This window comes from Drosophila navojoa, chromosome 2 (assembly GCF_054131105.1).
Source record: "Drosophila navojoa isolate 15081-1374.11 chromosome 2, UAZ_NAV_1.0, whole genome shotgun sequence".
NCBI lineage: Eukaryota > Metazoa > Arthropoda > Insecta > Diptera > Drosophilidae > Drosophila > Drosophila navojoa.
The window spans coordinates 20,042,584-20,065,314 of NC_142890.1; the positions used below are offsets into that span (position 1 = coordinate 20,042,584).

The 22,731-nt window shown below is 42.3% G+C and overlaps 6 protein-coding genes and 1 pseudogene across 6 annotated transcripts; all 7 read left to right on the forward strand.

The window, feature by feature from the left end:
• The first annotated feature begins 958 nt into the window (after positions 1 to 958).
• Positions 959 to 12,102, forward strand: tx (Helix-loop-helix protein delilah taxi). Its single transcript, XM_018113086.3, has 2 exons — positions 959 to 2,836; positions 10,526 to 12,102. The coding sequence occupies exon 2, from the start codon at positions 10,526 to 10,528 to the stop codon at positions 11,771 to 11,773; it is 1,248 nt and encodes a 415-aa protein (XP_017968575.1). The 5' UTR covers positions 959 to 2,836; the 3' UTR covers positions 11,774 to 12,102.
• LOC108659921 (hexokinase-like protein) lies at positions 11,812 to 13,636 on the forward strand. The gene has a single exon (XM_030390907.2). It carries the CDS (start codon positions 11,956 to 11,958, stop codon positions 13,588 to 13,590), a length of 1,635 nt encoding a protein of 544 aa, XP_030246767.1. The 5' UTR covers positions 11,812 to 11,955; the 3' UTR covers positions 13,591 to 13,636.
• Positions 13,637 to 14,062: 426 nt separating this feature from the next.
• Positions 14,063 to 15,629, forward strand: LOC108659914 (hexokinase-like protein). The gene has a single exon (XM_018113084.3). It carries the CDS (start codon positions 14,193 to 14,195, stop codon positions 15,567 to 15,569), a length of 1,377 nt encoding a protein of 458 aa, XP_017968573.1. The 5' UTR covers positions 14,063 to 14,192; the 3' UTR covers positions 15,570 to 15,629.
• Positions 15,630 to 16,043: 414 nt separating this feature from the next.
• On the forward strand, positions 16,044 to 17,565 carry LOC115565483 (hexokinase-like protein). Its single transcript, XM_030390681.2, has one exon. The coding sequence runs from the start codon at positions 16,110 to 16,112 to the stop codon at positions 17,487 to 17,489; it is 1,380 nt and encodes a 459-aa protein (XP_030246541.1). The 5' UTR covers positions 16,044 to 16,109; the 3' UTR covers positions 17,490 to 17,565.
• Positions 17,566 to 17,639: 74 nt separating this feature from the next.
• LOC108659912 (hexokinase-2 pseudogene) lies at positions 17,640 to 19,405 on the forward strand (annotated as a pseudogene).
• Positions 19,406 to 19,884: 479 nt separating this feature from the next.
• Positions 19,885 to 21,614, forward strand: LOC108659915 (hexokinase-2). The gene has a single exon (XM_018113085.3). It carries the CDS (start codon positions 20,034 to 20,036, stop codon positions 21,387 to 21,389), a length of 1,356 nt encoding a protein of 451 aa, XP_017968574.1. The 5' UTR covers positions 19,885 to 20,033; the 3' UTR covers positions 21,390 to 21,614.
• On the forward strand, positions 21,585 to 22,383 carry SdhC (Succinate dehydrogenase, subunit C). The gene is made up of 2 exons (XM_018113088.3): positions 21,585 to 21,723; positions 21,785 to 22,383. Coding segments are annotated over exons 1-2 (516 nt in total). The 5' UTR covers positions 21,585 to 21,721; the 3' UTR covers positions 22,299 to 22,383.
• The last annotated feature ends 348 nt before the right edge of the window (positions 22,384 to 22,731 follow it).

A 22,731-nucleotide genomic window follows, 5' to 3' on the forward strand; every position in this document is an offset into this window, starting at 1 on the left:
TATAATTTATGCAGCGCACTGCCGAGCAGCGAACACCGTACAGGCAAACAGCTGACGGAGCTGTTGAAAAATTATAATCAAATTTAATTGTTATCATCATGATTTATTTGTTTCTCTGTGTGCCAGAACACAAAACGCCAAAGACAACAATGACGAACTGATCGTCAGACAAATGAGCGTGCCAGCCAGTCAGCTGCTGTTGGCTCGATCAGTCGATCGGTCGATCGGTCGATCAGTCAGTCAGTCAGTCGATCAGTCGATTCATCTTGTCAGCCAGCAATTTATCAACGGCCATTCATATGCATAATATCTCGCTTGAGCATGTCGTCATTCAACTTGTTTTGCCCGCAGGAGCAAATCCATTTTGCAATTATCAATTGCCTGTTGCCATCAATAATTATAACTATTTGCTTATACAATGAACATAGCAGAATTTCCATAAAAGTCTAGTAGTATCTAAGCTAGATTAACTTAAGTGAAGATTTATTTTAATTGTTTTTATATATTTTAAATAATATTCATATAGATTAATGTTACTTTTCACATAAATTAAATGCCTGCGTATATATATTCTAGCAGAAGAAAAAAATAAAAAGTCTCATATAAATAAAAAATATATTATATTAATTACTTAAAACTGCAGCACGAGACTGAGGGGGAGCATCTGCTATGACATAAATGATATGCTATTAACAAGTTCATCAAGATTATGCAATTAACATTTTATATTGCTTTAATCCCTATCTAAACATCTTCATATTAACTGAGCTATAAATACATTTTTTAAGCAAACAAAAAATCTTAATACAGTTTTAATGCAGAATATATTAAGCAAACAGAAATTAAAACTAATTTCTATGCATATTATTTACCTTTAGTGCTAAAATGCTCAACACAATTCAGAGATGCCATTAATATGATTTGGAGATCTATGTATGTCATCATCATTCTGAATAGCCGCTGGTTGTGCTGCGAAAGAATTCGGCAAAAGTTCCAAAATAGTGTGGAAAACAGTCGAAGGTAGTCAGAAATGAACAAATTGCAATTGTATGTATCTGTGGGCCATAACAATGTTTGACTGATATATAAATGAATGTCAAGCAGCGCAGCGACATAAATAAAAAATTTGTAATAAATTTAAATAAATAACTGCCTGGCAATATTAGATCATACCCAGAGCGCAAACGCAGCAAACAAATCTCAGAGAGAGCTCCAACGCAACGAACTCAACTCGAAATGAAAACGAAAATCCAGCACGAATCGCACTAAACTCACTCAAGAGCATCGAAAAATGTTCAGATCGAGTGATCCGACCAACCGGCCTGCCAACGCAGCGACACCCACACAGGCCGAGTGAATTGAGTGGGTGAGTGCGAGTGGAATGAGTGGAGAGCACCGAGAACTGGTTTGTTGTTGCTCTGCGGGCTGCGATGACGCTGTGTGTTGGCGTTGCCGAGAAACGATCTCCGCTCAGACAGTGGGTTTAGCGGTTTATTGGTCGCTATAGAGCTGGCGAGCTGGCGAGCTGGTGAGCTGGTGAGCTGTGGCTCGTACTCGTATCTGTAAGATACAAGCGTAAAGTGCTGCTTTTTAATGCCGCATTTCATTCATTGATCGTTTCAATAGCGCGCCGCACGCTCAGCGCAACAGCATGTTCTGTGTGGGCAACCAAGTCAGCAGCCACAATAACAAATACCACAATAAGCCTACTCAGACAACGCGTTGGCTTGGCTAACGGAGTCAAAGCCAGAGCGTGGACGACATTGACGCCGGACAGCAGACGGCGGACGGCGGACGGCGGACAGCGGACGGTTGACAGTTGACGGCTGACGGCTGACGGCGTCGCTGGCAATCGCTGCTCAGTGCATAGCGAACTAGCGCAGCGAGCAGACGCAGCTCATCGAAACCGAAAACAGAGACGCAAACGCACCTTTCTCCAAGTAGCAACGGCAACGGCAACGGCAACGGCAGCAGCAGCAGCAGCCACCGCAACGGGCAGTGTATTTTTGTGCGCCATCTCGGGTTATTGGATACAGATACATAGATACACATCAGCCGCGCGCGTACTCACGGATATTTTTAGCAGCCGGCCGCACACACACTGGCACACACACACGCATACAGTGGCAGTCGCAGTTGCAGAGGCACGCTGCTGACACACGCGGCTCGCACGTTTTGGAAAAACTGTTCTTCGAGGCTTTTCCCACATACGCGGCTGCAGCGCGCATATCCGACCGATTCTTGGCGAGCTGCGGTCCAAAATAAAAGCACAAAAAATAATACAAAAATAAAAATAAACATAAATAAAAAAGCGCCAGCAAACATATACAAATAAAAAACATCTATATGCAAAATGATATCAAACAAGTTTCGCTAAGCAAAGTCGTGGAAATAAAACGGATTTATTCGGAAGATAAAACAAAAATCAAAACAGAATTTTTATTGTGTTAATCAGCGCGAAATCTGTGTTTGTGTGTGTTTGTGCATGAGGCAAGCGTTAATTTAAAATACAGTCTCAAAAAATTAATCGAATATTTAAATAAAAACAAAATAGATTTTTAACAAATTCTATGACTAATTAGCTAATGCTGTGGAATTTAAATTGATTCAGATTCCATTTCGGATTCTCGCAATGTGCGCGCGTTGAGCTTAATGAAGCAAGAATTTCAATCAAATATCAACAAATCTCCAACACAGTGCTAAAAAGTGTTAAAAATAACAGAATATACATTAAAGTTTTCACAATTGAAAAACAAAGAAACAAAACCCAAAACAACTGCAGACGGCGACGGCGACGACGGCTCACACATTTTTTTGGATTTATGAAATCAAAAAGGTAAATAAATGTCTGCATAACTCATATGTTGTTTTTGTAGCTCTTGCTTGCTGTTGTTGCTGTTGTATCAATAAAAATAGCCAAGACAGAAGATATGAGCAGCGGGCGGGCATATGGGGGCGCTGCTGCTTGTCGAGGCAGGCGACGCATTCGGTTGCCCAAGGTGTTGAAAAGTTTTGGTCCATTGGGGTTGGATTTCGGACTGGGGGCCAGGCAGCTTGTCAACAGTTTCAATGTACCGACTCCCCCCACTTTTGTGGGCCCAGCAGACGGCTTGGCTGGCTGGCTTGCCCTTTGTGAACTTAACATGGCGAACAGAGAAAACTTTCAATTCAATTGAATGAAATTTTGGCAAGGAACTGCCCGAAGCCAATAAATTTCAATTAATGCCTCAGCTGTGAGTCAATATTTGTTAGACTATTTAAAGCATTATTCTCTGTACATCACCTTTGCCAATTGGCAAGATCAATCATGATTTGTATACAGAAATTTGATTTGATTTGCGCCAATCGTTCGTGATTTATTAAAGACTTTTTTGTTTCATTTTTATTTGTAAATAAACACTGAAACATGTTTGCGAAAATACATTTATATGTATAAATGAATAAACACATGCAGATATACATAAATTTTACTTTTTTCAAGATTTAAAGATAGAAATCTAAATATTGATTTTATAAATATTTTAGTTTGGATTTTGCTGATATTAGTTTAAATAGCTTTATATATAGTTGCACACATAAGTTGACAAGGAATTTGAAACATTTAAAATACCATAATAAAATTTCATTTGTTGCTGAAATTGTTGATAAACAAGTCCCTGACACCGTGACCCACATAAACGGGAATAACACAGATAAGAATCTCCTGTCCAACTAAAAGACAGTGAAACATTTAAGAAAAATATCCAAGCAAAATCAAAACGATAAACAAACTGAATTGGAAATATAAAACCAGAGAGTGCGACGAAAATATGTTCACTTAGCTAGGGATAGAGCGGAGGAGGCCCCTTCTGCCCCCTCTAAAGTAGATGCACGCACATCACACATACGCGCCGTGTGCCAATTTTAATAAACAAACTGAACTTAAATGGAAAATCAAACAAATTCAAGCAAAGTGAACCAACAAAAAAACGCACACAAAAAATGGCAACAAATCAACGAGCACAACTACCACAAAAGACATAAAACAAAAATCGAAAGATGCGCAAAAAAAAAATAAATAAAAAAAGAAACAGATAGAATAAAAAGAAAAATGAAAATGAAAGAATTAAAATCGGAAACCCGCCGCAAGCAGACTAAAAATAAAATTCAGCCCAACGCAAATGGAAACTGAGATGCAGGCGGAAAGCTGAACGAAAACAATAAAGGCGGCCACATGCAGCTGGCAACAGCACGAGACAGCAGCAACAACAACAACAACAACAGAAAAAGGACAGCAACAGCGATGACAAAATCGCATTAAAAACTGCAGATTTTGGATGCTCTTCACAGAAAGCAAATAAGGAATTATAATTTTAAAGCATTAAGAGAAGCAACTACAAAACTTGCATAAAATAAACTAATTTTAGAGCTGCCCAAAACAAAAATAAAAATAAATTAAAAATTTTTGTTAAAAGTTCTTTGGAGAATAAACAAAGCAAAAATGCTTCAAGTAAAATTGTTAATAGGACAGATTCAGTCGGCACATTAACAATAACTAGGGAGGCAGAGCGTGCAACATAAGCATAATTTGTTTATGCTTTAATATATGTATATATAGCCATTAACATTAGAATCTTCATTATTTATTAGTTTGAGTAACATTCACATCTTTTATGATGGCTTTTCTGCACAGGAATTTCATTAGTCGAATGAAACGATTTCCATGTAGTGGAAAGCGCCAAGAAATTCTTTGGCTAATTTCTTTTGTCGTTGGTTCTGTAGGTTAGTAACAAATGCAGCTTTTCTCGCATATTTGATGCATTCTGCTTCATGCTCCAGCGCTGTCTCCTGCTCTGCTTTTCTCGCGTGCAGACGAGCGTACAGCAGAATAGTTCTAAATTTAATAGCTACACCTAAAAATGCAGCGACTGCAGCAACTGGGGCGGAGCTGGGGGACGCCGCTAGTCAGCAGTTTCAAGTGCACTTTGAATAGACAGTAACTCCCTGCAGCGGCCCAAAAAAATAAAAAATAAAAAATAAAATACCTAATAAAAAAAAACTCTAACCATACCACGCCCTGTGCCCCTTCACGCCTGGGTGGACGCACGGCGCGCCTTTTGTCTGCTTCGTTGTTGTTGTTGTTGTTGTCGGTGCGGCGACTGAGCCGGGTAAACAACAAATTTATTTGAAACAAGAAAAAAGAGATTGCCAAATGCATTTCTCTCATGTTGCATGTGAGCATACATACGGCAAGAACTGTGCCAATGGCGAGGCGCAAGCGCAGCAAGCAGAAGATTCTTTTACGCTGCTCCACTATGCGAGCTGTCTGAGTGAGCTCCAATGGACTAATATAGTGCCAATGAGGCGCACTAAAGGGAAGAATCTACTTGACTGCATAAACATTACGCGAGTTTCTGTTGTTGTTAGTTTTTGTTAGGAACTAGCCACAGGCAAAGAATGAGGCAAACATCTAATAACTACTCTAGCCTGTTTCAATTTGCTGTCCTTTTGGATTATATTAAAAGTGAATCATAAACCTATGACCGGGAATTGGAATCATGTCACGATCCACAGAATATCTCAATATATTTACGAATTAAATATTGGCGATTAATAAGGAGTATGGCTCTATTGGTCAAAGGGATTATCTTGAGGGTCAGAATCTTGTCAAACTTATGAAGAATGTAATCGCGATGCTTCCATATCAAAGTAAACTTAATGACAATGCTTGTCTATCCAATAGAAACTATATTGTCCTGGACCTTCAATAATAAATCAAAAGCCAATAAAAGTCGTAAGCAAACAATAGAAGTTAGATATTGCAAAAAGAAATCGTAAATATCTTAAGAACTAAAAAATATATTTTTCTATAACTACACCATCGATAACATGTTAATCGATTAGCCAATCGTTTTCAATTTTCAATTTCCAGCAACAGTTTTGTACATGCTCCTGCAACTCGGCCCAGTTCATTCCCCGTCTACTGCTGCTAGGCCACTCCATTGGCCCTAGAACTAACTGCTACAGCTGTAATGGCTATCCCCAAAAATGCAGACAGTAGGTTCAAGTTCACTTCGAATAGACAGCAACTCCCTGCAGTGCACACCAATAAGAGAAAAGAAATAAAAAATGCCCGAAAAAAAACACACACACACTAAAACAAAAACAAACAATTTGAAAACGAACTGCACCAAGCCTCTTCACGGCTGGGCGCACGCACGACGGGCCTTTTGTCTGCTTTGTTGTTGTTGTTGTTGTTGCTGGGTAAAATTACTCCAAGAGGGAAATGTTAGTTGTGCTTGTTGTCTGCGCATTTCAATTGCTTTCGCATTGTGCTGCCGCGTAATTGAAAACTTAAGCGGCGTGCGCCTCGAATGCGCCAATCAACAGGGCGAGCAAGTGCAAAAGCCAGAGCCCCACATCCTGTGTGTGCTTCCAACACATCCTGCCTGCCTGCCTGCCTGCCTGCCACGCCCACGCAGCCCACCAGAGCTATGCGCCTGCCGCAGTTTGTCGAACAGCATTTATTAGCCGCGAATATCTCTAATCGCATGCAATTTGTAGAGCCCACACACGGAACTTGTTAATTTTCACGTCATTTCGGCGCCAAAAGCAGCCACAGGTAACCAACCGCAGGGCGAACGCCGTCGCAGGTGCAAGGCGGACTCTGAGAACTTGCACTGCTCTTAATTGCTGCTTGTTTCTTGCATGTCGCGTAAACTTTTTGTGCACCTACTTACAGTAACGAGCGCCTCAAGAACTACAACTGGAGGGGTATATCAGCTTGGTGAATTCAGAATTTTACAATGAAAATATATTTGAAATTACTTTGCATATCTTTGGCAGCTAAACTCGATTTATTTACTGCATTAATTATTTTTTAAATTATTTATTTAATTTTGAGTGTGGATTTATTGTTTATTTATTTATTTTAGTAACTCTTGTACAGTTATTAAAATAAATAAATAAACAATAAAACAAACAAGATAAAGCAAAAGTTCATAAGATATACATATATAATATATTTTATATCTGATACAAATTCCAATATTCCAGAACTATATACATTCATCAGCCATATCATTTTAGCTTCAATATAATTTTAAAATTATTTTTGTATATCAATAACAATTTAAAAGATATAAAATATAATTTGTGTGAAAAAAAATGCTACGAATTAAAATGAGAAACAAAATATATATAATTTTGATGAGCTAATGAATTTTTCCTAGGGAGAGGCAGCAGTTTTTGATCGCTTATTAAAATTTTCGACTTAGTGGGGGATACATTGATATTTTTTTATAGCTCACAGTTCAAAGATTAATTCGCCTCAAGTCGCGCGACTCATGCGCTAAACATGTCCATATTTCGTGATTTCTGGCGAAATCGTTATGCGTCAATAACAATTTGTTGAGTGTCTCATCACAGATATCATTCATATCAAGTTAAGAGTGTATGTATAGTATAATAATATAATAGTTTCTCTCTTACAATATCATTTTAATATCGAACGCTGAAGATCATTCGACAGTCGTTGGCATTAGAAAGCCAGCCGCGTTTCATGCAAGCAGCGTCGCGTGGCAAGAATTAATTGCCATGTAAATCAGGAGGGCAACAGCAGAAATCAAAGCTGGCACGAACAGTGCAAAGTGAATTCTTTCCTTGTTTTTTATTTATTTTTTATTTTTTTTTTATTTTCAACGTGTTGAAAGTGGCGGATTTCGAGGCTCTGTTGGCAGTCGAACACGAAGATTGCATAGGCAGCGAGCAGTTGGAGCATTAGCATTGGCATTAGCATTAGTGGCTGGCCAATTCATCTGGTGGATAGGCTAGAGGAGAGATCTCTATCGCATAGTCCGGGCCTTATAGCGCGCTATAACGGTAAACGATGAAAAGTGCAATGCTGTTAGACAGACAACGCACAACAGCAATTCACAAGCAACAGCAACAACAACAACAACAACTTGTTTCATGCCACGATTCACTTGGAATGGTCAAAGCTATGCAACAAGTGCCAGCAACTGGCCAAGCCAAGTCCAACTGGGACTGGGCCGGGTCGTACAAGAATATCTGTTGCCAATTTTGGCAATCTGCACTAAATTGCCCATTTAAGCGAACCTGACACGATCTCTACCTCTCTCACTCTCTGTCTATCTGTCTGTCTCTCTCTCGCTCGCTGATTGCAATCAATCTGATCAGATTTACACCTCTGCAGCACAGTTGACTCTAATCTGACTGCTTATGAGGCCAAGGCGCAATCCGAGCAATAGGCAAGGGCGTTAGCATCAGTGCAGAAACATTCGACATATTGTTTAGGCGGTAATAACATATTGTTGTTGCCGCTGCTGCTGCTGCTGCTGCTGCTGCTGATGACGCTGTGACGTGCCTCAAGTTACATTTCATGTAACTTAATTCTTGCATTAAAATGCATTCATTAATAGCAGCCATTTGCCTAGCTCTCGCTGTTTGTTGTTGTTTACTTTAGCCGCAACCGCAAAGGAAAAATTAAATAAACAAATGTATAGAAAATGAAAAGCTTGTGGAAAAAGTCATGGAAAATATTTAGTACAGTTGACCTACCACAAAGCAGTGAAAAACTTTCCCAACAACATTGTTGCACAAGTTGTTGGTGGGGCAAACATTTAAAGACAACTTTTGCCACTGCAAACAGCAACTTTTCGACATTTTGATTCAATTGAATAAATTAAAAACTAGGTATGCTACGTGTATACTGTAAACACTATCAAATTTAAGTTCATTTCGATAATTACTTTGTGACGTCATCTGCAATTTGTTGCTGCTTAAGTGACCTAGTCAGAGAGACTACTGAACCTTACAGCTTAGACAATGGCCAGAGTCAGAGTCGTGCTATTAATAACTTGAGATTAATTAATCGATTCGGTCTGCGATGAAAACGAACAAAATATTTGATATTGTGAATTTCACATTAATTAAAAACAGCTTTTTAAGTACTTTGCTGTCTGATGTTTAAACGAAGCTAAGGCAAATGACTTTCATTAAATTCTAGGTTTAATACAGAAATTTTAATGGAACAGATTTTAGAAGCGAAAATTAAAGAATATTAAAGAAGATTTATATACTTATTAGAAATCGAAATTCATATATAATTAATAAACTTAAAACTTAATAAATTAAGTACAGGCAACTGGGAACTTGGGCTTGAGATTTAAGAAGATATTTAATGAAGTTATTTACTGAGCTAAGAATATTAAAGTTTTGCTTTAAATTCATTGTAAGTACGTGAAAAACTCAAATGTTTATGTCTGAATCATTTTAAGTATTTAAATAACATATTTTGCAATCTTTTTAAGCCACTTAGTAAAAGATATAAAACAAGAATACTTCTTATATTTATAATAAATTACTAAAATAGTTCTTCATCCTCAAAACCTCATTTAATGAACTAAAAATCTAAAAGTTTAATTTTCAATTGTTTACAAATATTAATGTGAAGGAGTCATATAATTATATCAAGGAATCTGCACTTAGATAGGTTGAATCATTTTCTAGATTTCAGTTAAGTTACTTAAATATATGGCCATATCAATTTAGTGAATTTAAAATCTTCAAGTTAAATTAAAAATATATACTGATAATATATACTTGCATGTATATGTATGTGAAAGAATCCAACATATCAATCAGGCAATCTGCACGAAGGCAGCCTGAGTCACACTTTAGTTAATATATATTATCAATCTCAGTCCTCCATTGGCCACGCCCATGTGCATAGATGTGTGCGCTGGCCAGAGATCGAGCATAGCCTTAAATTTGATAGGCAAACGTCAATTGCGCAACGATTAAAATCGAGATGTTTGCAGTGGCGCGTTGCAAGTGCCGCAGCTGCCGCCTTGAGGCAACCTTTTTGGGATTAGCAACGCGATCCGCTGACGAATCGAATTGTGCGCATTGTCCGTTTCTGGGCGGCCGGGCATGAGTCAGGCCAACGATTGAATATGTGAGGCACTCAATCACGCTCAGCCCAAGACTCCGACTCCGACTCAAACACAGACTAAGACTCAGGCGATTCGCAGCATTTGCGATTGCGCAATGTGCAGAGCGTCTGATTGAGGAATTGGAAAATAGTTTGTTTTAATGAAGTCCAAATTGGAAAAGCTGAGCCCTGCCTAAGAATAAATTTGTTTATGACTTTTTGGTCGATGCGTTTTTCGGCTTCACTGGGTTTTAACGACGGTGGCATGAAGGAAGCGCCCACACCACACCACACCACACCACCATCACATGGCACCGCCGTGGTAAACTGCGACTTCAATAAGCAGCAGTTTCTTTTTTTTCTTTGGCGGGTGGGCTAGACACGTTACGGTCCATTGATTTGCCCCGTTCGACAGTCGATTGTGATGGAACAGCATTTTTGGGCAATTCAAACAAATTGTTAATTGCTTTTGATTGCTGGGGCGGCACAGCCCACGCCTGCGTTCAAGAAGCGTTCAGCCGCCCAAAAAACTTAACCAATCAATGAAATATTAGAACTGACGCGAACTTTCGCTCTTGAACCTCGTTACAGATGAAATCGGACGCGTATGAGCTGCACAACTACGCCGACTCGGACATGGAGCTGGACACAGATCAAGCGGAGCCGCCGAGCGCGAAGGATTCACGTAAGCGGAAGGCAGCCACTGCGGCAGGCAGTCGACGGGGCGAGAAGTACTCGCTGCGCCAGAAGAGACAGAGGCGCCTGCCCAGCGAGCTGCCCGCCCCGATAGCCGCGCCCGCCCCAGAGCTGCAGCCCGCAGAGGCCGTCTGCAGCAAGGCCAAGAGCAAGAACCCAGCCAAGACGAAAGCGCCTCCGCTCAGCAAGTATCGCCGGAAGACAGCCAACGCCAGGGAGCGGACGCGCATGCGGGAGATCAACATGGCGTTCGAGCACCTGCGACACTGTGTGCCGCAGTCCATTACGGGGGAGGATGCGGCCAACACCAACGAGAAGCTGACCAAGATAACGACGCTGCGGCTGGCCATGAAGTACATTGGCATGCTGACTGAGTCCCTGCAAGATCCCAGCTACGAGAGCGAGTTCCTAGTCGAGTGCCTGCGCGAGAGTGCCAGCCGAGAGGCGCACGTCAGCGTGGACACCGAGCCAGATCTGGACTTGGACATTGAGCGGCAGCGGGAGCCAACGCCACCAGCCAAGCCCAAGAAGCCAGTCAAGTCCAGCAAGAAGACGCCTGCCAAGCGCCAGTGCAAGCAATCCAAGGCAGCTGTAGCAACAGCCACGCCCACAATGACAAATGCCAAAAACGTGCCCATTAGCTCGCCGGAATCATGCTATGCTTCCTCTTCCGTGGGCTCGCCCGCCTTTTGCGCAGCCGCCTCCTCGCCCAGCTCGGCCTATGCATCGCTCTCCTCCGCCGCCTCCAGCAGCAGCAGCAGCAGCAGCGGCAGCGTGCACGGCAGCGCAGCTCTGGACACGGACAGCCTGCTGGGCATGCAAGCGCTGGACGAGCTGAACACCCTGCTGCTGGAGTCGGACAGCGACTCGCTGCACTGCCTCAACAGCTATCATCCAGAGCTGCTGGTTCCCGCAGACGCCGCACTGCCCTCCCGCGGCGACCTGCCCATCTCGATGAACCTGACGCTGGAGAAGCCGGATGTGGAGCTGAGCTTGCGATTGCTGGACCAGTCGACAGACTCCTTTGACTTTGCCAGCGATCAGCAGCCATCGGCCTGCATCAGCCCGTTGGCGGCCCTGGACGGCTTCCATCCGTTCGCGGATCTGCTGCACGGCGAGTTCTCCGACATATTTCTGACGTGACAAGCGCAGCAGAGCGCTGCCTAGATTAATATTTAATTAATTAATTATTTACACATACATATGTAATTGTTACTCGCTGCGTTTAAGTTTAACCTAGCTCTAAAAGCAAAGGCGCGTTAACCTAACCTCATTCAAGCAATAACCGCGGAATTCATCGTGTCATAGCAGGCAGCTAACTGCCCATGCATGCTCATAGCAGACAGCCCATGTCCATATGTTTCTCTGATAACCAAATTAGCCACTTAAGCATTTCTCTGAAGCATTTTTTTTTACACTCTATACACAACTTGAATACTGTAAATAAATCACAACATTTTGTTCACTCCAAATATGATATTTCATTCAACAAATGTACACCGAACAAGCAACATCTATACACAAATACCGCACACAAAGTCCACAAATATACAAACACTGTGTACAAATTTCCCGGTTTCCACACTTACTCTTTCCCTAAGATGACTAGGTACCATCCCGAAACCGACTTCCCGGAGGCGTGGAAGATATTGAAGCCGTTTATGCTCAGCGATGACGCCCTGGTAACCATCCGGAACTCGATGACCCGTGAATTACTCAACGGTCTGGGCAAGGATACCCATAGTCGATCCTCCATACCCAGTTGGCTCAGCTACGTGCAGCAGCTGCCGTCGGGAGATGAGCGAGGTCGTTTCCTTGCCCTAGAGATGTGGCCCTCCAACTGCCGTATCATGCTGGTCAAATTCAGCAGCGAGAATGACATTTACATGAGCTCTAAATGCGTCATCATACCACATACGATAGCCGCATCTCGCGGCACCATACTTTTTAACTTTTTAGCCCAGAATATTGCATTATTTGTAAAAGCTAAAAAGGTGGAAAAGGATAACTTGCCCATGGGGATCGCATTTGCATTCGACCTGAATCAGCTTTCGCTGGATGTGGGCATTCTGATCAGATGGACTCAGGGATACGGTGCTCAGAGCGCCATTGGCAAGAATGTGGTGCAGCTACTACGGAACGCCCTGGACGAGTTCAAGGATATAAAAATAAACCTGAACTCAATTGTTAACATTTCCACCGGCTCCCTGATGGCACTCGCCTGGTCTTGTCCCGATTGTAGAATTGGTCTTATGGTTGGATTAGTCACAAATGCCGCCTATGTGGAGCATGTTGACGCGTGCGAAAGGTTTGAAGAGGATACAAAACGCCCACTGATGATCGTCAACACTGACTGGGGTAATTTTGGCTCCAACGGCCACTTGGACTTTGTGCGCACTGAGTTCGACAAGATAATTGACGAGCAGTCGAACAATCCGGGCATGAAATATTATGAGAAATGCATCAGCGCACTGAATTTGGGTGAACTGGTGCGTCTCATAGTTGTGCGTCTGATAGATATGGGAGTGATTTTTAAGGGTGCGAGCATGCAGTCCTTAAGAATACGATGGAAAATGGAAATGAAGTCGATCTTGGCTATCGAGTCAGATCCACCAAATGTCTACATACAAGCTCAGAAAGTCATGGACAAATTCGGCATTCATAACTGCAGTGAACGTGATTTGGCCACCTTGCGCTTCATATGCAAGATAGTCGGAATCCGCTCCGCCAAGCTGGTGGCTGCTGGCTTAGCCTGCCTGATCAATCGGATGAGCTACCCCCGGATTTCTATAGCGGTTGAGGGCGGTGTATATCGCTTGTATCCCACTTACCAGGAGAACCTCTATAAGTATACCTTAATGCTGACCGATCCCCATAATAAATTTGAAATCATCGCCTCAGATGATAGTCCAGGAGTGGGTGCTGCTCTTGTGGCTGGTCTAGCATTATCATCCAAATAAGATATTTTCATGTAACATGTATGCATTAGATTGATCCTGACATTGAATATTGAACTACTTGAATACATCTACATATTACATATTAGAAATTCTGCGTATTGACTTCACCGATTCAAGTAATCCGAGTTATTAAAACCAACTAGACACCAGGCCTCCGTCAGTCTAGTTGAGTTAGTTAAGTTAGTTAGAGCACTTGTGTTTGATTAGGGCGACAATGAATGCACTCTGTAATATTTAAATATTGCAATATAGAATGACTTTTCAAATGTATTTTTATCAAATTTGAATGCCTTATAATCTATGAATTTCTTATTCTGAGTTCAATTCATAAAAATCTTTCAAGGATTAGGGATTAATACCTTACAAATGGACAGTTAAGTCAACTACTAACTAACAACTAACTAACTGCGGCATCTCTTTAGAATGTGTTTGGATCCTGAACGAGTATAAATAGCTTATACAATATTATCAATTTAAATAAACTACAAAATATATTTCAATCTAAATTGTTTGCTTCATTCAACACTATAAATAGGTAGACAATACAGCATAGCTTTCCAGAATCAGAATCAAAATTTCTCGTAAATATTATTTTAAATAAGATGGAAGTATATGATCCCGAGAAAGACTTTCCAGAGGCGTGGAAACTATTGCAGCCATTTATGCTCAGCGACGATACTCTGGTAACCATCCGAAACTCAATGACACGCGAGCTACAGCACGGTCTGCTCAGGGACATGCACGCACGATCCTCAATACCCTGTTTACTGAGTTACGTACAGGATTTGCCGACTGGACACGAACGAGGGCGTTTCCTTTCCCTGGAGATGTGGCCCACCAACTGCCGCATTATGCTGGTCAAGTTTAGCAGCGAGAAGGACATCTACATGAGCTCCAGGTGCGTCATTGTGCCCCATACGGTAGCCGCGTCGCGGGGAACTGCGCTCTTTAACTTTCTGGCGCATAACATAGCGGTATTTGTGAGAGATAAAAAGGTTGAGAAGGATAATCTTCCAATGGGGATTGCGTTCGCTTTTGAGCTCAACAAGCTATCCCTCGATGTGGGTATTTTGCTTAGATGGACCAAGGGCTATGGCGCTCAAGGCGCGGTGGGCAAAAACATCGTGGAGCTGCTGCAGAACGCGTTGGATGAGTACAAGGATATACGCATCAATTTGAATTCAGTTGTCAACATCTCCGCCGGCACACTGATGGCGCTTGCCTGGTCGTATCCCAACTGTAAAATCGGCCTGATCGTTGGCACATCCACAAATGCCGCCTATGTGGAGCAGACCGATGAGTGCCAAATGTATGAGGGGAGTACGAAACAGCCGTTGATGATCATCAACACAGAGTGGAGAAACTTTGGAGCTAATGGCCACTTGGACTTCATACGCAATGAGTTCGACAAATTAGTTGACTCTGTGTCCAGCGAGCCGGGCAAGAAGTTGTATGAGAAGTGCATCAGCACGTTGTACATGGGCGAGCTTGTGCGCCTCATAGTCGTGCGTCTAGTGAAAATGGGAGCCATTTTCAAGGGTGCGAGCATGGACTACTTCGATATTCAATGGAAAATGGAAATGAAATCGATTATGGCTATCGAATCGGATCCACCTAATGTTTATACAAGTGCGCAGGAAGTCATGGAAAAGTTTCGTATCCGAAATTGCAGCGAACGTGACTTGGCTATGCTTCGGTTCATATGTCGGATAGTCACCCTCCGGTCCGCCCAGTTGGTAGCTGCCGGTGTAGCCTGCCTGATCAATCGAATGAACTACCCCAACATTTCGATTGCTGTCGATGGAGGTGTATACCGCTTGTTTCCCGCTTACCAGATACATCTCAACAAGTATACCTTAATGCTTACCAACCGAAACAACAAGTTTAAGTATGTCATTTCAGAAGACAGCCCCGGGGTGGGTGCTGCTATCGTAGCTGGTCTAGCATCGAAAGTAAAAATCACTGAAAATATTGATTAAATTTTGAATAAATTATCAAATGCTTTTAACATGCACAAATATACTTGATATTTGATAAAAGTCATTTAGTCCTCTTTAGTTGTCTTTAAAATGAAAAGAACACTAGCCATGCATGGATGGTTTTAGAAGGCGTGATCAGGATAAGCATATAGGAACTTGACGATCTCAGACATTATAAGGACTAAATAGCACGGGCAGATCGTCTACTTTGGATAGTCGGTGACAATTACCGTTTCAGCATTATGTATTCAAAGAGTTTTTTCAATTTTAGTTTTATTTTCAATATATTGAAGCTCAGTTGCAAACGTTGCAGATATAAAATGTCAGAGATTGGACCACCAACTCGGGCTTGTTTATAACTGCATTCAAGCAAGTTTCTCACCCGTTTTTGCTTTTTAATCATTTTCAAACTGAAAATAAATAACTAATACTCTCCAATTCAAAATATTGTATTCAATGGAAAAATACGAAAAGAAAAGTATATAGAAGAAAATTTTCAAGAAAAATTAATATTCACAAAATTCACGTTTCTTCTCGAAGATGCAGAAATATGATCCCGAAACTGACTTTCCGCAGGCGTGGAAGATATTAAAGCCATTTATGCTCAGCGATGACGCCCTGGTAACCATCCGGAACTCAATGACCCGTGAATTACTCAACGGTCTGGGCAAGGATACCCATAGTCGATCCTCCATACCCAGTTGGCTCAGCTACGTGCAGCAGCTGCCGTCGGGAGATGAACGAGGTCGTTTCCTTGCCCTAGAGATGTGGCCCTCCAACTGCCGTATCATGCTGGTCAAATTCAGCAGCGAGAATGACATTTACATGAGCTCTAAATGCGTCATCATACCACATACGATAGCCGCATCTCGCGGCACCATACTTTTTAACTTTTTAGCTCAGAATATTGCAATATTTGTCAGAGCTAAGAAAGTGGAAAAGGATAACTTGCCCATGGGGATCGCATTTGCATTCGACCTGAACCAGCTGTCGCTGGATGTGGGCATTCTGATCAGATGGACTCAAGGATACGGAGCCCAAAGCGCCATTGGCAAGAATGTGGTGCAGCTGCTGCGGAACGCCCTGGACGAGTTCAAGGATATAAAAATAAACCTGAACTCAATTGTTAACATTTCCACCGGTTCCCTGATGGCACTCGCCTGGTCTTGTCCCGATTGTAAAATTGGCCTTATTGTTGGATTAGTCACAAATGCCGCCTATGTGGAGCAGGCTGAAGCATGTGAAAGAATCGAAGAGGAGTCAAAGCATCCACTGATGATCGTCAACACTGATTGGGGAAATTTTGGTTCCAACGGCCACTTGGACTTTGTGCGCAATGAGTTCGACAAGATCATCGATGCGCACTCCAACAATCCGGGCATGAAGTATTTTGAGAAATGCATCAGCACCCTTAACTTGGGTGAACTGGTGCGCCTCATAGTTGTGCGTCTGATAGATATGGGAGTGATTTTTAAGGGCGCGAGCATGGCCTATATCGGCATTGAATGGAAAATGGAAATGAAATCGATTGTGGAAATCGAGTCAGATCCTCCAAATGTCTACATACAAGCTCAGAAAGTCATGGACAAGTTCGGCATTCATAACTGCAGTGAACGTGATTTGGCCACCTTGCGCTTCATATGCAAGATAGTCGGAATCCGCTCCGCCAAGCTGGTGGCTGCTGGCTTAGCCTGCCTGATCAATCGGATGAGCTACCCCCGGATTTCTATAGCGGTTGAGGGCGGTGTATATCGCTTGTATCCCACTTACCAGGAGAACCTCTATAAGTATACGCTAATGCTGACCGATCCCCAGAATAAATTTGAGATCATCGCCTCAGATGATAGTCCAGGAGTGGGTGCTGCTATTGTTGCGGGTCTAACATCAACAATCAAACAAAAAAAAATATTTATCACGTAGTTTGTGTTTTCGTATACTTCTGATACACTTATTTAACTATTTAGATATATTAATGCATTTTTTATAAAATAGTTAATTTTGTTTTCTTTTGCTTTTAAAGATTTCTTTGGTTTGCTCACATCGGGATATAAATATGTTTGTTTATTTACATATATGGAAATCTAAGCACTCGGAAAGAATGATGTATTTATTTTTTGAAAAAGCTCAACAAATTCTACGTCTGAACAAGCTCATAACGCATCTGGGCGATGGGTAAATTAGAGCAGCAGTTCCCAGAAGTTTACGAAATCTGTCGACAGTTCGCGCTTGACGAAGGGGCAATGAGAAAGATTGTTCGAGCAATGACCCACGAAATCTGTATGGGTCTTGCAAAGGAGACACATTCGAGTGCTTCGATAAAGTGCTTTGAGACCTGCGTGCAAGACTTTCCCACTGGCAACGAAAGGGGAAAGTACCTAGCACTGGATCTGGGGGGGTCGAATTTTCGCGTACTTTTGGTTAATTTAATTTCAGCAAGGCAAATTGATGTAGTTAGCAAGACTTATGGCATTAGCAAGGCAATTATGGAAGGCCCGGGAATCAAGTTGTTTGATTTTCTTGCCGAGAGTATAGCACAGTTTTGCAAGGAGCATAAAATAGAAAATGACAATTTGCCCCTTGGTTTCACATTTTCTTTTCCATGCAAACATATTGGTATAGACCAGGGAATTCTGGTAACTTGGACGAAAGGCTTCAAGTCTGAGGGAGTGGTTAACAAGAACGTTGTTGAGATGCTTCGAGAAGCCATCAGCCGTCGAGGTGACTTCAAAGTCGATATCGTAGCCATTCTCAACGATACGACGGGAACTTTGATGTCCTGCGCTTTTCAGAATCAGAATTGCAAAATCGGAATGATTCTAGGTACGGGCACAAACGCCTGCTACGTGGAGAAAACGTCAAACGTGGAAATGTTTCCGTCATATCAGACCAGCACAAAGCCCCATATGATCATCAACTGCGAGTGGGGCGCGTTTGGGGAGAATGGTGAGCTAGATTTTGTGCGCACTTCGTACGATAAGGCAGTGGACAGGGAGTCCTTATATCCCACAAAACAGGTGTTCGAGAAGTGCATCTCTGGTAAGTATATGGGCGAGCTGGTGCGCCACATTATGGTGGATTTGATGGACAAGGGCGTCCTCTTCAAGGAAGCAACGGCCCAGATTCTTCGTGAGAGGGAGAAGTTTGATACCCGTTTTTTAAATGGGATCGAGTCGGACAAACCGGGTGAGATACGCAATGCCTGCAAAGTGATGGATAAGCTAGGCGTCAGGGGAACTAGCGAGGAGGATTTACTTTGTCTGCGCCACATATGCCAAGCGATATCCACACGATCAGCCCAGCTGGCGGCGTGTGGACTGGTCTCTTTGATCAAGAAAACGAAAGTCAAGGACATAGCAGTAGGCATTGATGGCAGTGTATATTGCTCTCATCCGCATTATCATAGGCTGTTGATGGAAAATATGAAATTACTGCTGAAGGGCTCGGCTAAATTTGAGCTGAATCTTTCCAAAGATGGTTCGGGTCGTGGCGCGGCTTTAACTGCTGCCGTCTACACACGACATCCACCGACTCCACCGCAAGACTTGCCGTCAAAAAAACAATCAAGTTCGTCTCTTTTAAATGCACCGGCACCAGCAAGCTTGCCAACAGTGCGTCGGTTTATTCAGAAAGTTTTTTGGACATTCAGGCACTTTTGATATTCTTTTCAAAGACCTGCTTCAAACGTATATAAACTCTTAATTTTTTTTATAACAGAGCTAACGTACTAGGTAGATCTTTGTATTAAAGAATGGAACCCATAAAGTCTCACTTAATTTGTTTTGGTATTTAAGGATTATCTAACTAAAAAACTACTTGATACCCTAGCGCTTCAACTTTTTCAAAATGCGCTACTCTTATCGTTTCATAGCAGCCAGTTAACTGCAGACTCATCCATATAGCAGACAGCCTCTGTAAGCGTGCGCATCGTATGAGGTTTGAAACTTGGATATAATATTAAATGTGACTTCAGTTGAATTAGTGCCAATTTGCGTGACTATCGTCTACCCTTTCAAGTTGAAAGTTTCAACTTTAGCCCTGCAAACCCAACTAACTTTACTGTTAACCTCTTCTACAGTAGATATTATCCCAGCCTACTGGGGTATTTCAAATCGAGGAATACTGCATGGTAATTTAGCCATCAACAATTCAAGTTAATATCATTCTAATTTTAGAAGACACTATTGAGTCATATTTTACAGTCAGAACTACAATTGTTGACCTCTTGAAATGAATTATTTAAAGAGGATCATTCCACATGGAGCCACGTGGTCTTATTTTCAATAACATTATTTGCAAATCAAGTTATTTTGAAATTATTGGACTGTGTAGGCGGTCTGACTCAACGTAAATTTAAAATGTCACTTCTATTTTAAATTTAGTTTTAGTTAAAAATCACAAAGCCAATAAAAATTCTAAATTCAAAGTAGCTGACAGAGCGCCCTCTTCCTTGGATATTCCTTGGCCATGGATGAAGTACGAACACTTTATCCCGAAGCTTACAAAATCTGTCAGCAGTTCGAAATAGATCAACACAAAATGGAGGAGATTGTTCTGCGGATGACCAGGGAAATCTCCATGGGTCTTGCAAAAGAGACGCATCCAAGAGCTACAATAAAGTGTTTCACCACCTACGTACAAGACCTGCCCTCTGGCCGTGAGAGAGGAAGATACCTGGCGCTGGATCTTGGAGGAACTAACTTTCGAGTTCTATTGGTCACGTTGGAGTCCGAGTCCTCTGTTAATATCGATGGCAAGACCTACAGCATTAGCAAGGAGCTAATGGAGGGTTCCGGTGTCAAACTATTCGACTTTATTGCGCAGTGTCTATCTGACTTTTGCAAAGAACATAAGCTCGAAAATGCTAATTTACCTCTTGGCTTCACATTCTCTTTTCCATGCAAGCAGCAAAGCATTGACAACGGCACTCTAGTCGCCTGGACGAAGGGTTTCAAGGCTGATGGCGTGGTTAACAAGAACGTCGTTGAGTTGCTTCGTGAAGCTATCACCCGTCGGGGCGACCTTAAGGTCCAAATCGTGGCCATTCTCAACGATACGACGGGAACTTTGATGTCCTGCGCCTTTCACCGGCAGAATTGTAAAATCGGTATGATTGTGGGCACGGGAAGTAACGCCTGCTATGTAGAGAAGACATCGAATGTGGAAATGTTTCCGGGATATCAAAACAGCTCGAAACCCCATATGATCATCAACTGCGAGTGGGGCGCTTTCGGGGACAACGGCGTACTGGACTTTGTGCGCACTCGCTACGATGTTGAAGTGGATAGTCATTCCATTAATCCCAAGAAACAGATTTTCGAGAAGTGCATCTCTGGCATGTATATGGGAGAGTTGGTGCGTCACATTTTGGTGGAGTTGATGGACAAGGATATGATTTTCAAAGGAGTAAAGTCGCAGACCCTGCAAGAAAGAGGCAGATTTGAGACTCGTTTTATAACGGAGATTGAGTCGGACGATCCGGGCAAGTATCGCAATGCTGCAATGGTAATGGATAATCTGGGCATTAGAACTTCCAACGAAAAGGATCTAATGTGCCTACGCTATATATGCGAAACTATATCTACGCGCTCCGCTAAATTGGCAGCCTGTGGACTGGTCTGTCTGATCAGGAAAATGAATGTCAAGGACTTGTCAGTGGGTATTGACGGCAGTGTTTATCGGTTTCATCCACATTATCATAGGCTATTAATGCAAAATATGAACTTGCTGCTGAATGGCACTGTAAGATATGAGTTGGTTCTGTCTGAAGATGGTTCGGGCCGTGGAGCAGCGCTCATTGCAGCCGTTTGTGCGAAAGACTAGTTTCGTAGCATTGAGCCTGCAACACGCAGCAGAATAGTAAAAGCGCAAAATTGAGTCGCTGACGCAAGTAAGAGCAGCTGATGTACCTGATTGTTGACGTTCCTGCCTGGCGCTTTATTAAATGCCATATGATATTTTTCATTGATATTTAGTAAAATAATTTGGATTTATTAGAAATATCAGCAAAAAGAAAATCACTTTCCTACAATTACATGTCTATAAACTTAGCTATCGATATATTTGCATTGTGCAGCCACATCATTTATTTTGGTATTTTTTCGCATGTGAATTGCTGCCACATTGCGTGCAAGTTTTAAGCGAAAAGAAACAGAATGTGCGTATTTCATCTATCGCCAACGTTTTTGGAAAAGAAAAATTAATTGTAAATCTTCTAGGTATGCTCTCAGCAGCTCTCTTATGCGCTCATCAGCGCTCCGCCAAGGCCTACAAAAGGCCGCGGCCAATCGTCAGGTCTCCCTGAAAGTTGTCTCTGTCGGCTCAACCATCAAGGATGAGAGCTTCTTTGAGAAAAACCAACGCCTGGGTCGCGAGATGTCACCCCACTTGACCATCTACAAGCCGCAGCTCACCTCCATACTGTCCGTCATGCACCGCGGCACCGGCCTGGTCCTGGGCGTCGGCGTTTGGGGCTTGGGCATTGGCGCTCTGGTCGCCTCTCAAGACATCAGCCACTACGTCACCATGGTGGAGGGTCTACAGCTGAGCGGCGCCTCCCTGACCGCCATCAAGTTCATTCTCGCCTATCCGTTTGGCTACCACGCCGCCAACGGCGTCCGCCATCTGCTCTGGGACACTGGCCGCTTCCTCAAGATCAAAGAGGTCTATTCCACCGGTTATGTAATGGTTGCCACCTCCGTCGTGCTAACCGCCATCCTGGCCCTTCTCTAAACGCAGCGCGGACCCAGTTAAATTTTAGTGCGAACATGTCTATTATTTGTTAAATGCATAATACATGTACAGTTTATTTATAATATCTGTATCTGCATTTTGCTCTGTTATGCAATAACCATCACCAGTTCGTTCTAGCCAGTGCAATTTGCCAGATATCGTGTTTTGTGCTATTAGCTTACTAAATTAGTGTCGAAGCTGAAGCTTGATATCAAACTACTCTACCTTTGACATGGGCTCCATTAGCTATGCTAGTGGGTGTGCAACACTGTGAGAAAATGACGTCACAATAAATACGAACAAATTCGAATCTGTGCTGTAATGGAAAGTTTTTGTATTCTGATGTGGGACTATTTCCATGGTGGAGTTCAAATCACTTGATCGCATTGAATAACATGTATATGTCTTATATAAGACTGGCTATCCCTAAATG

Bases quoted from the DNA above. Each gene is read 5' to 3' on its own strand.
- LOC108659914 (XM_018113084.3), top strand. From the start codon at position 14,193: ATGGAAGTATATGATCCCGAGAAAGACTTTCCAGAGGCGTGGAAACTA.
- LOC115565483 (XM_030390681.2), top strand. From the start codon at position 16,110: ATGCAGAAATATGATCCCGAAACTGACTTTCCGCAGGCGTGGAAGATA.
- LOC108659915 (XM_018113085.3), top strand. From the start codon at position 20,034: ATGGATGAAGTACGAACACTTTATCCCGAAGCTTACAAAATCTGTCAG.
- LOC108659921 (XM_030390907.2), top strand. From the start codon at position 11,956: ATGCATGCTCATAGCAGACAGCCCATGTCCATATGTTTCTCTGATAAC.
- tx (XM_018113086.3), top strand. From the start codon at position 10,526: ATGAAATCGGACGCGTATGAGCTGCACAACTACGCCGACTCGGACATG.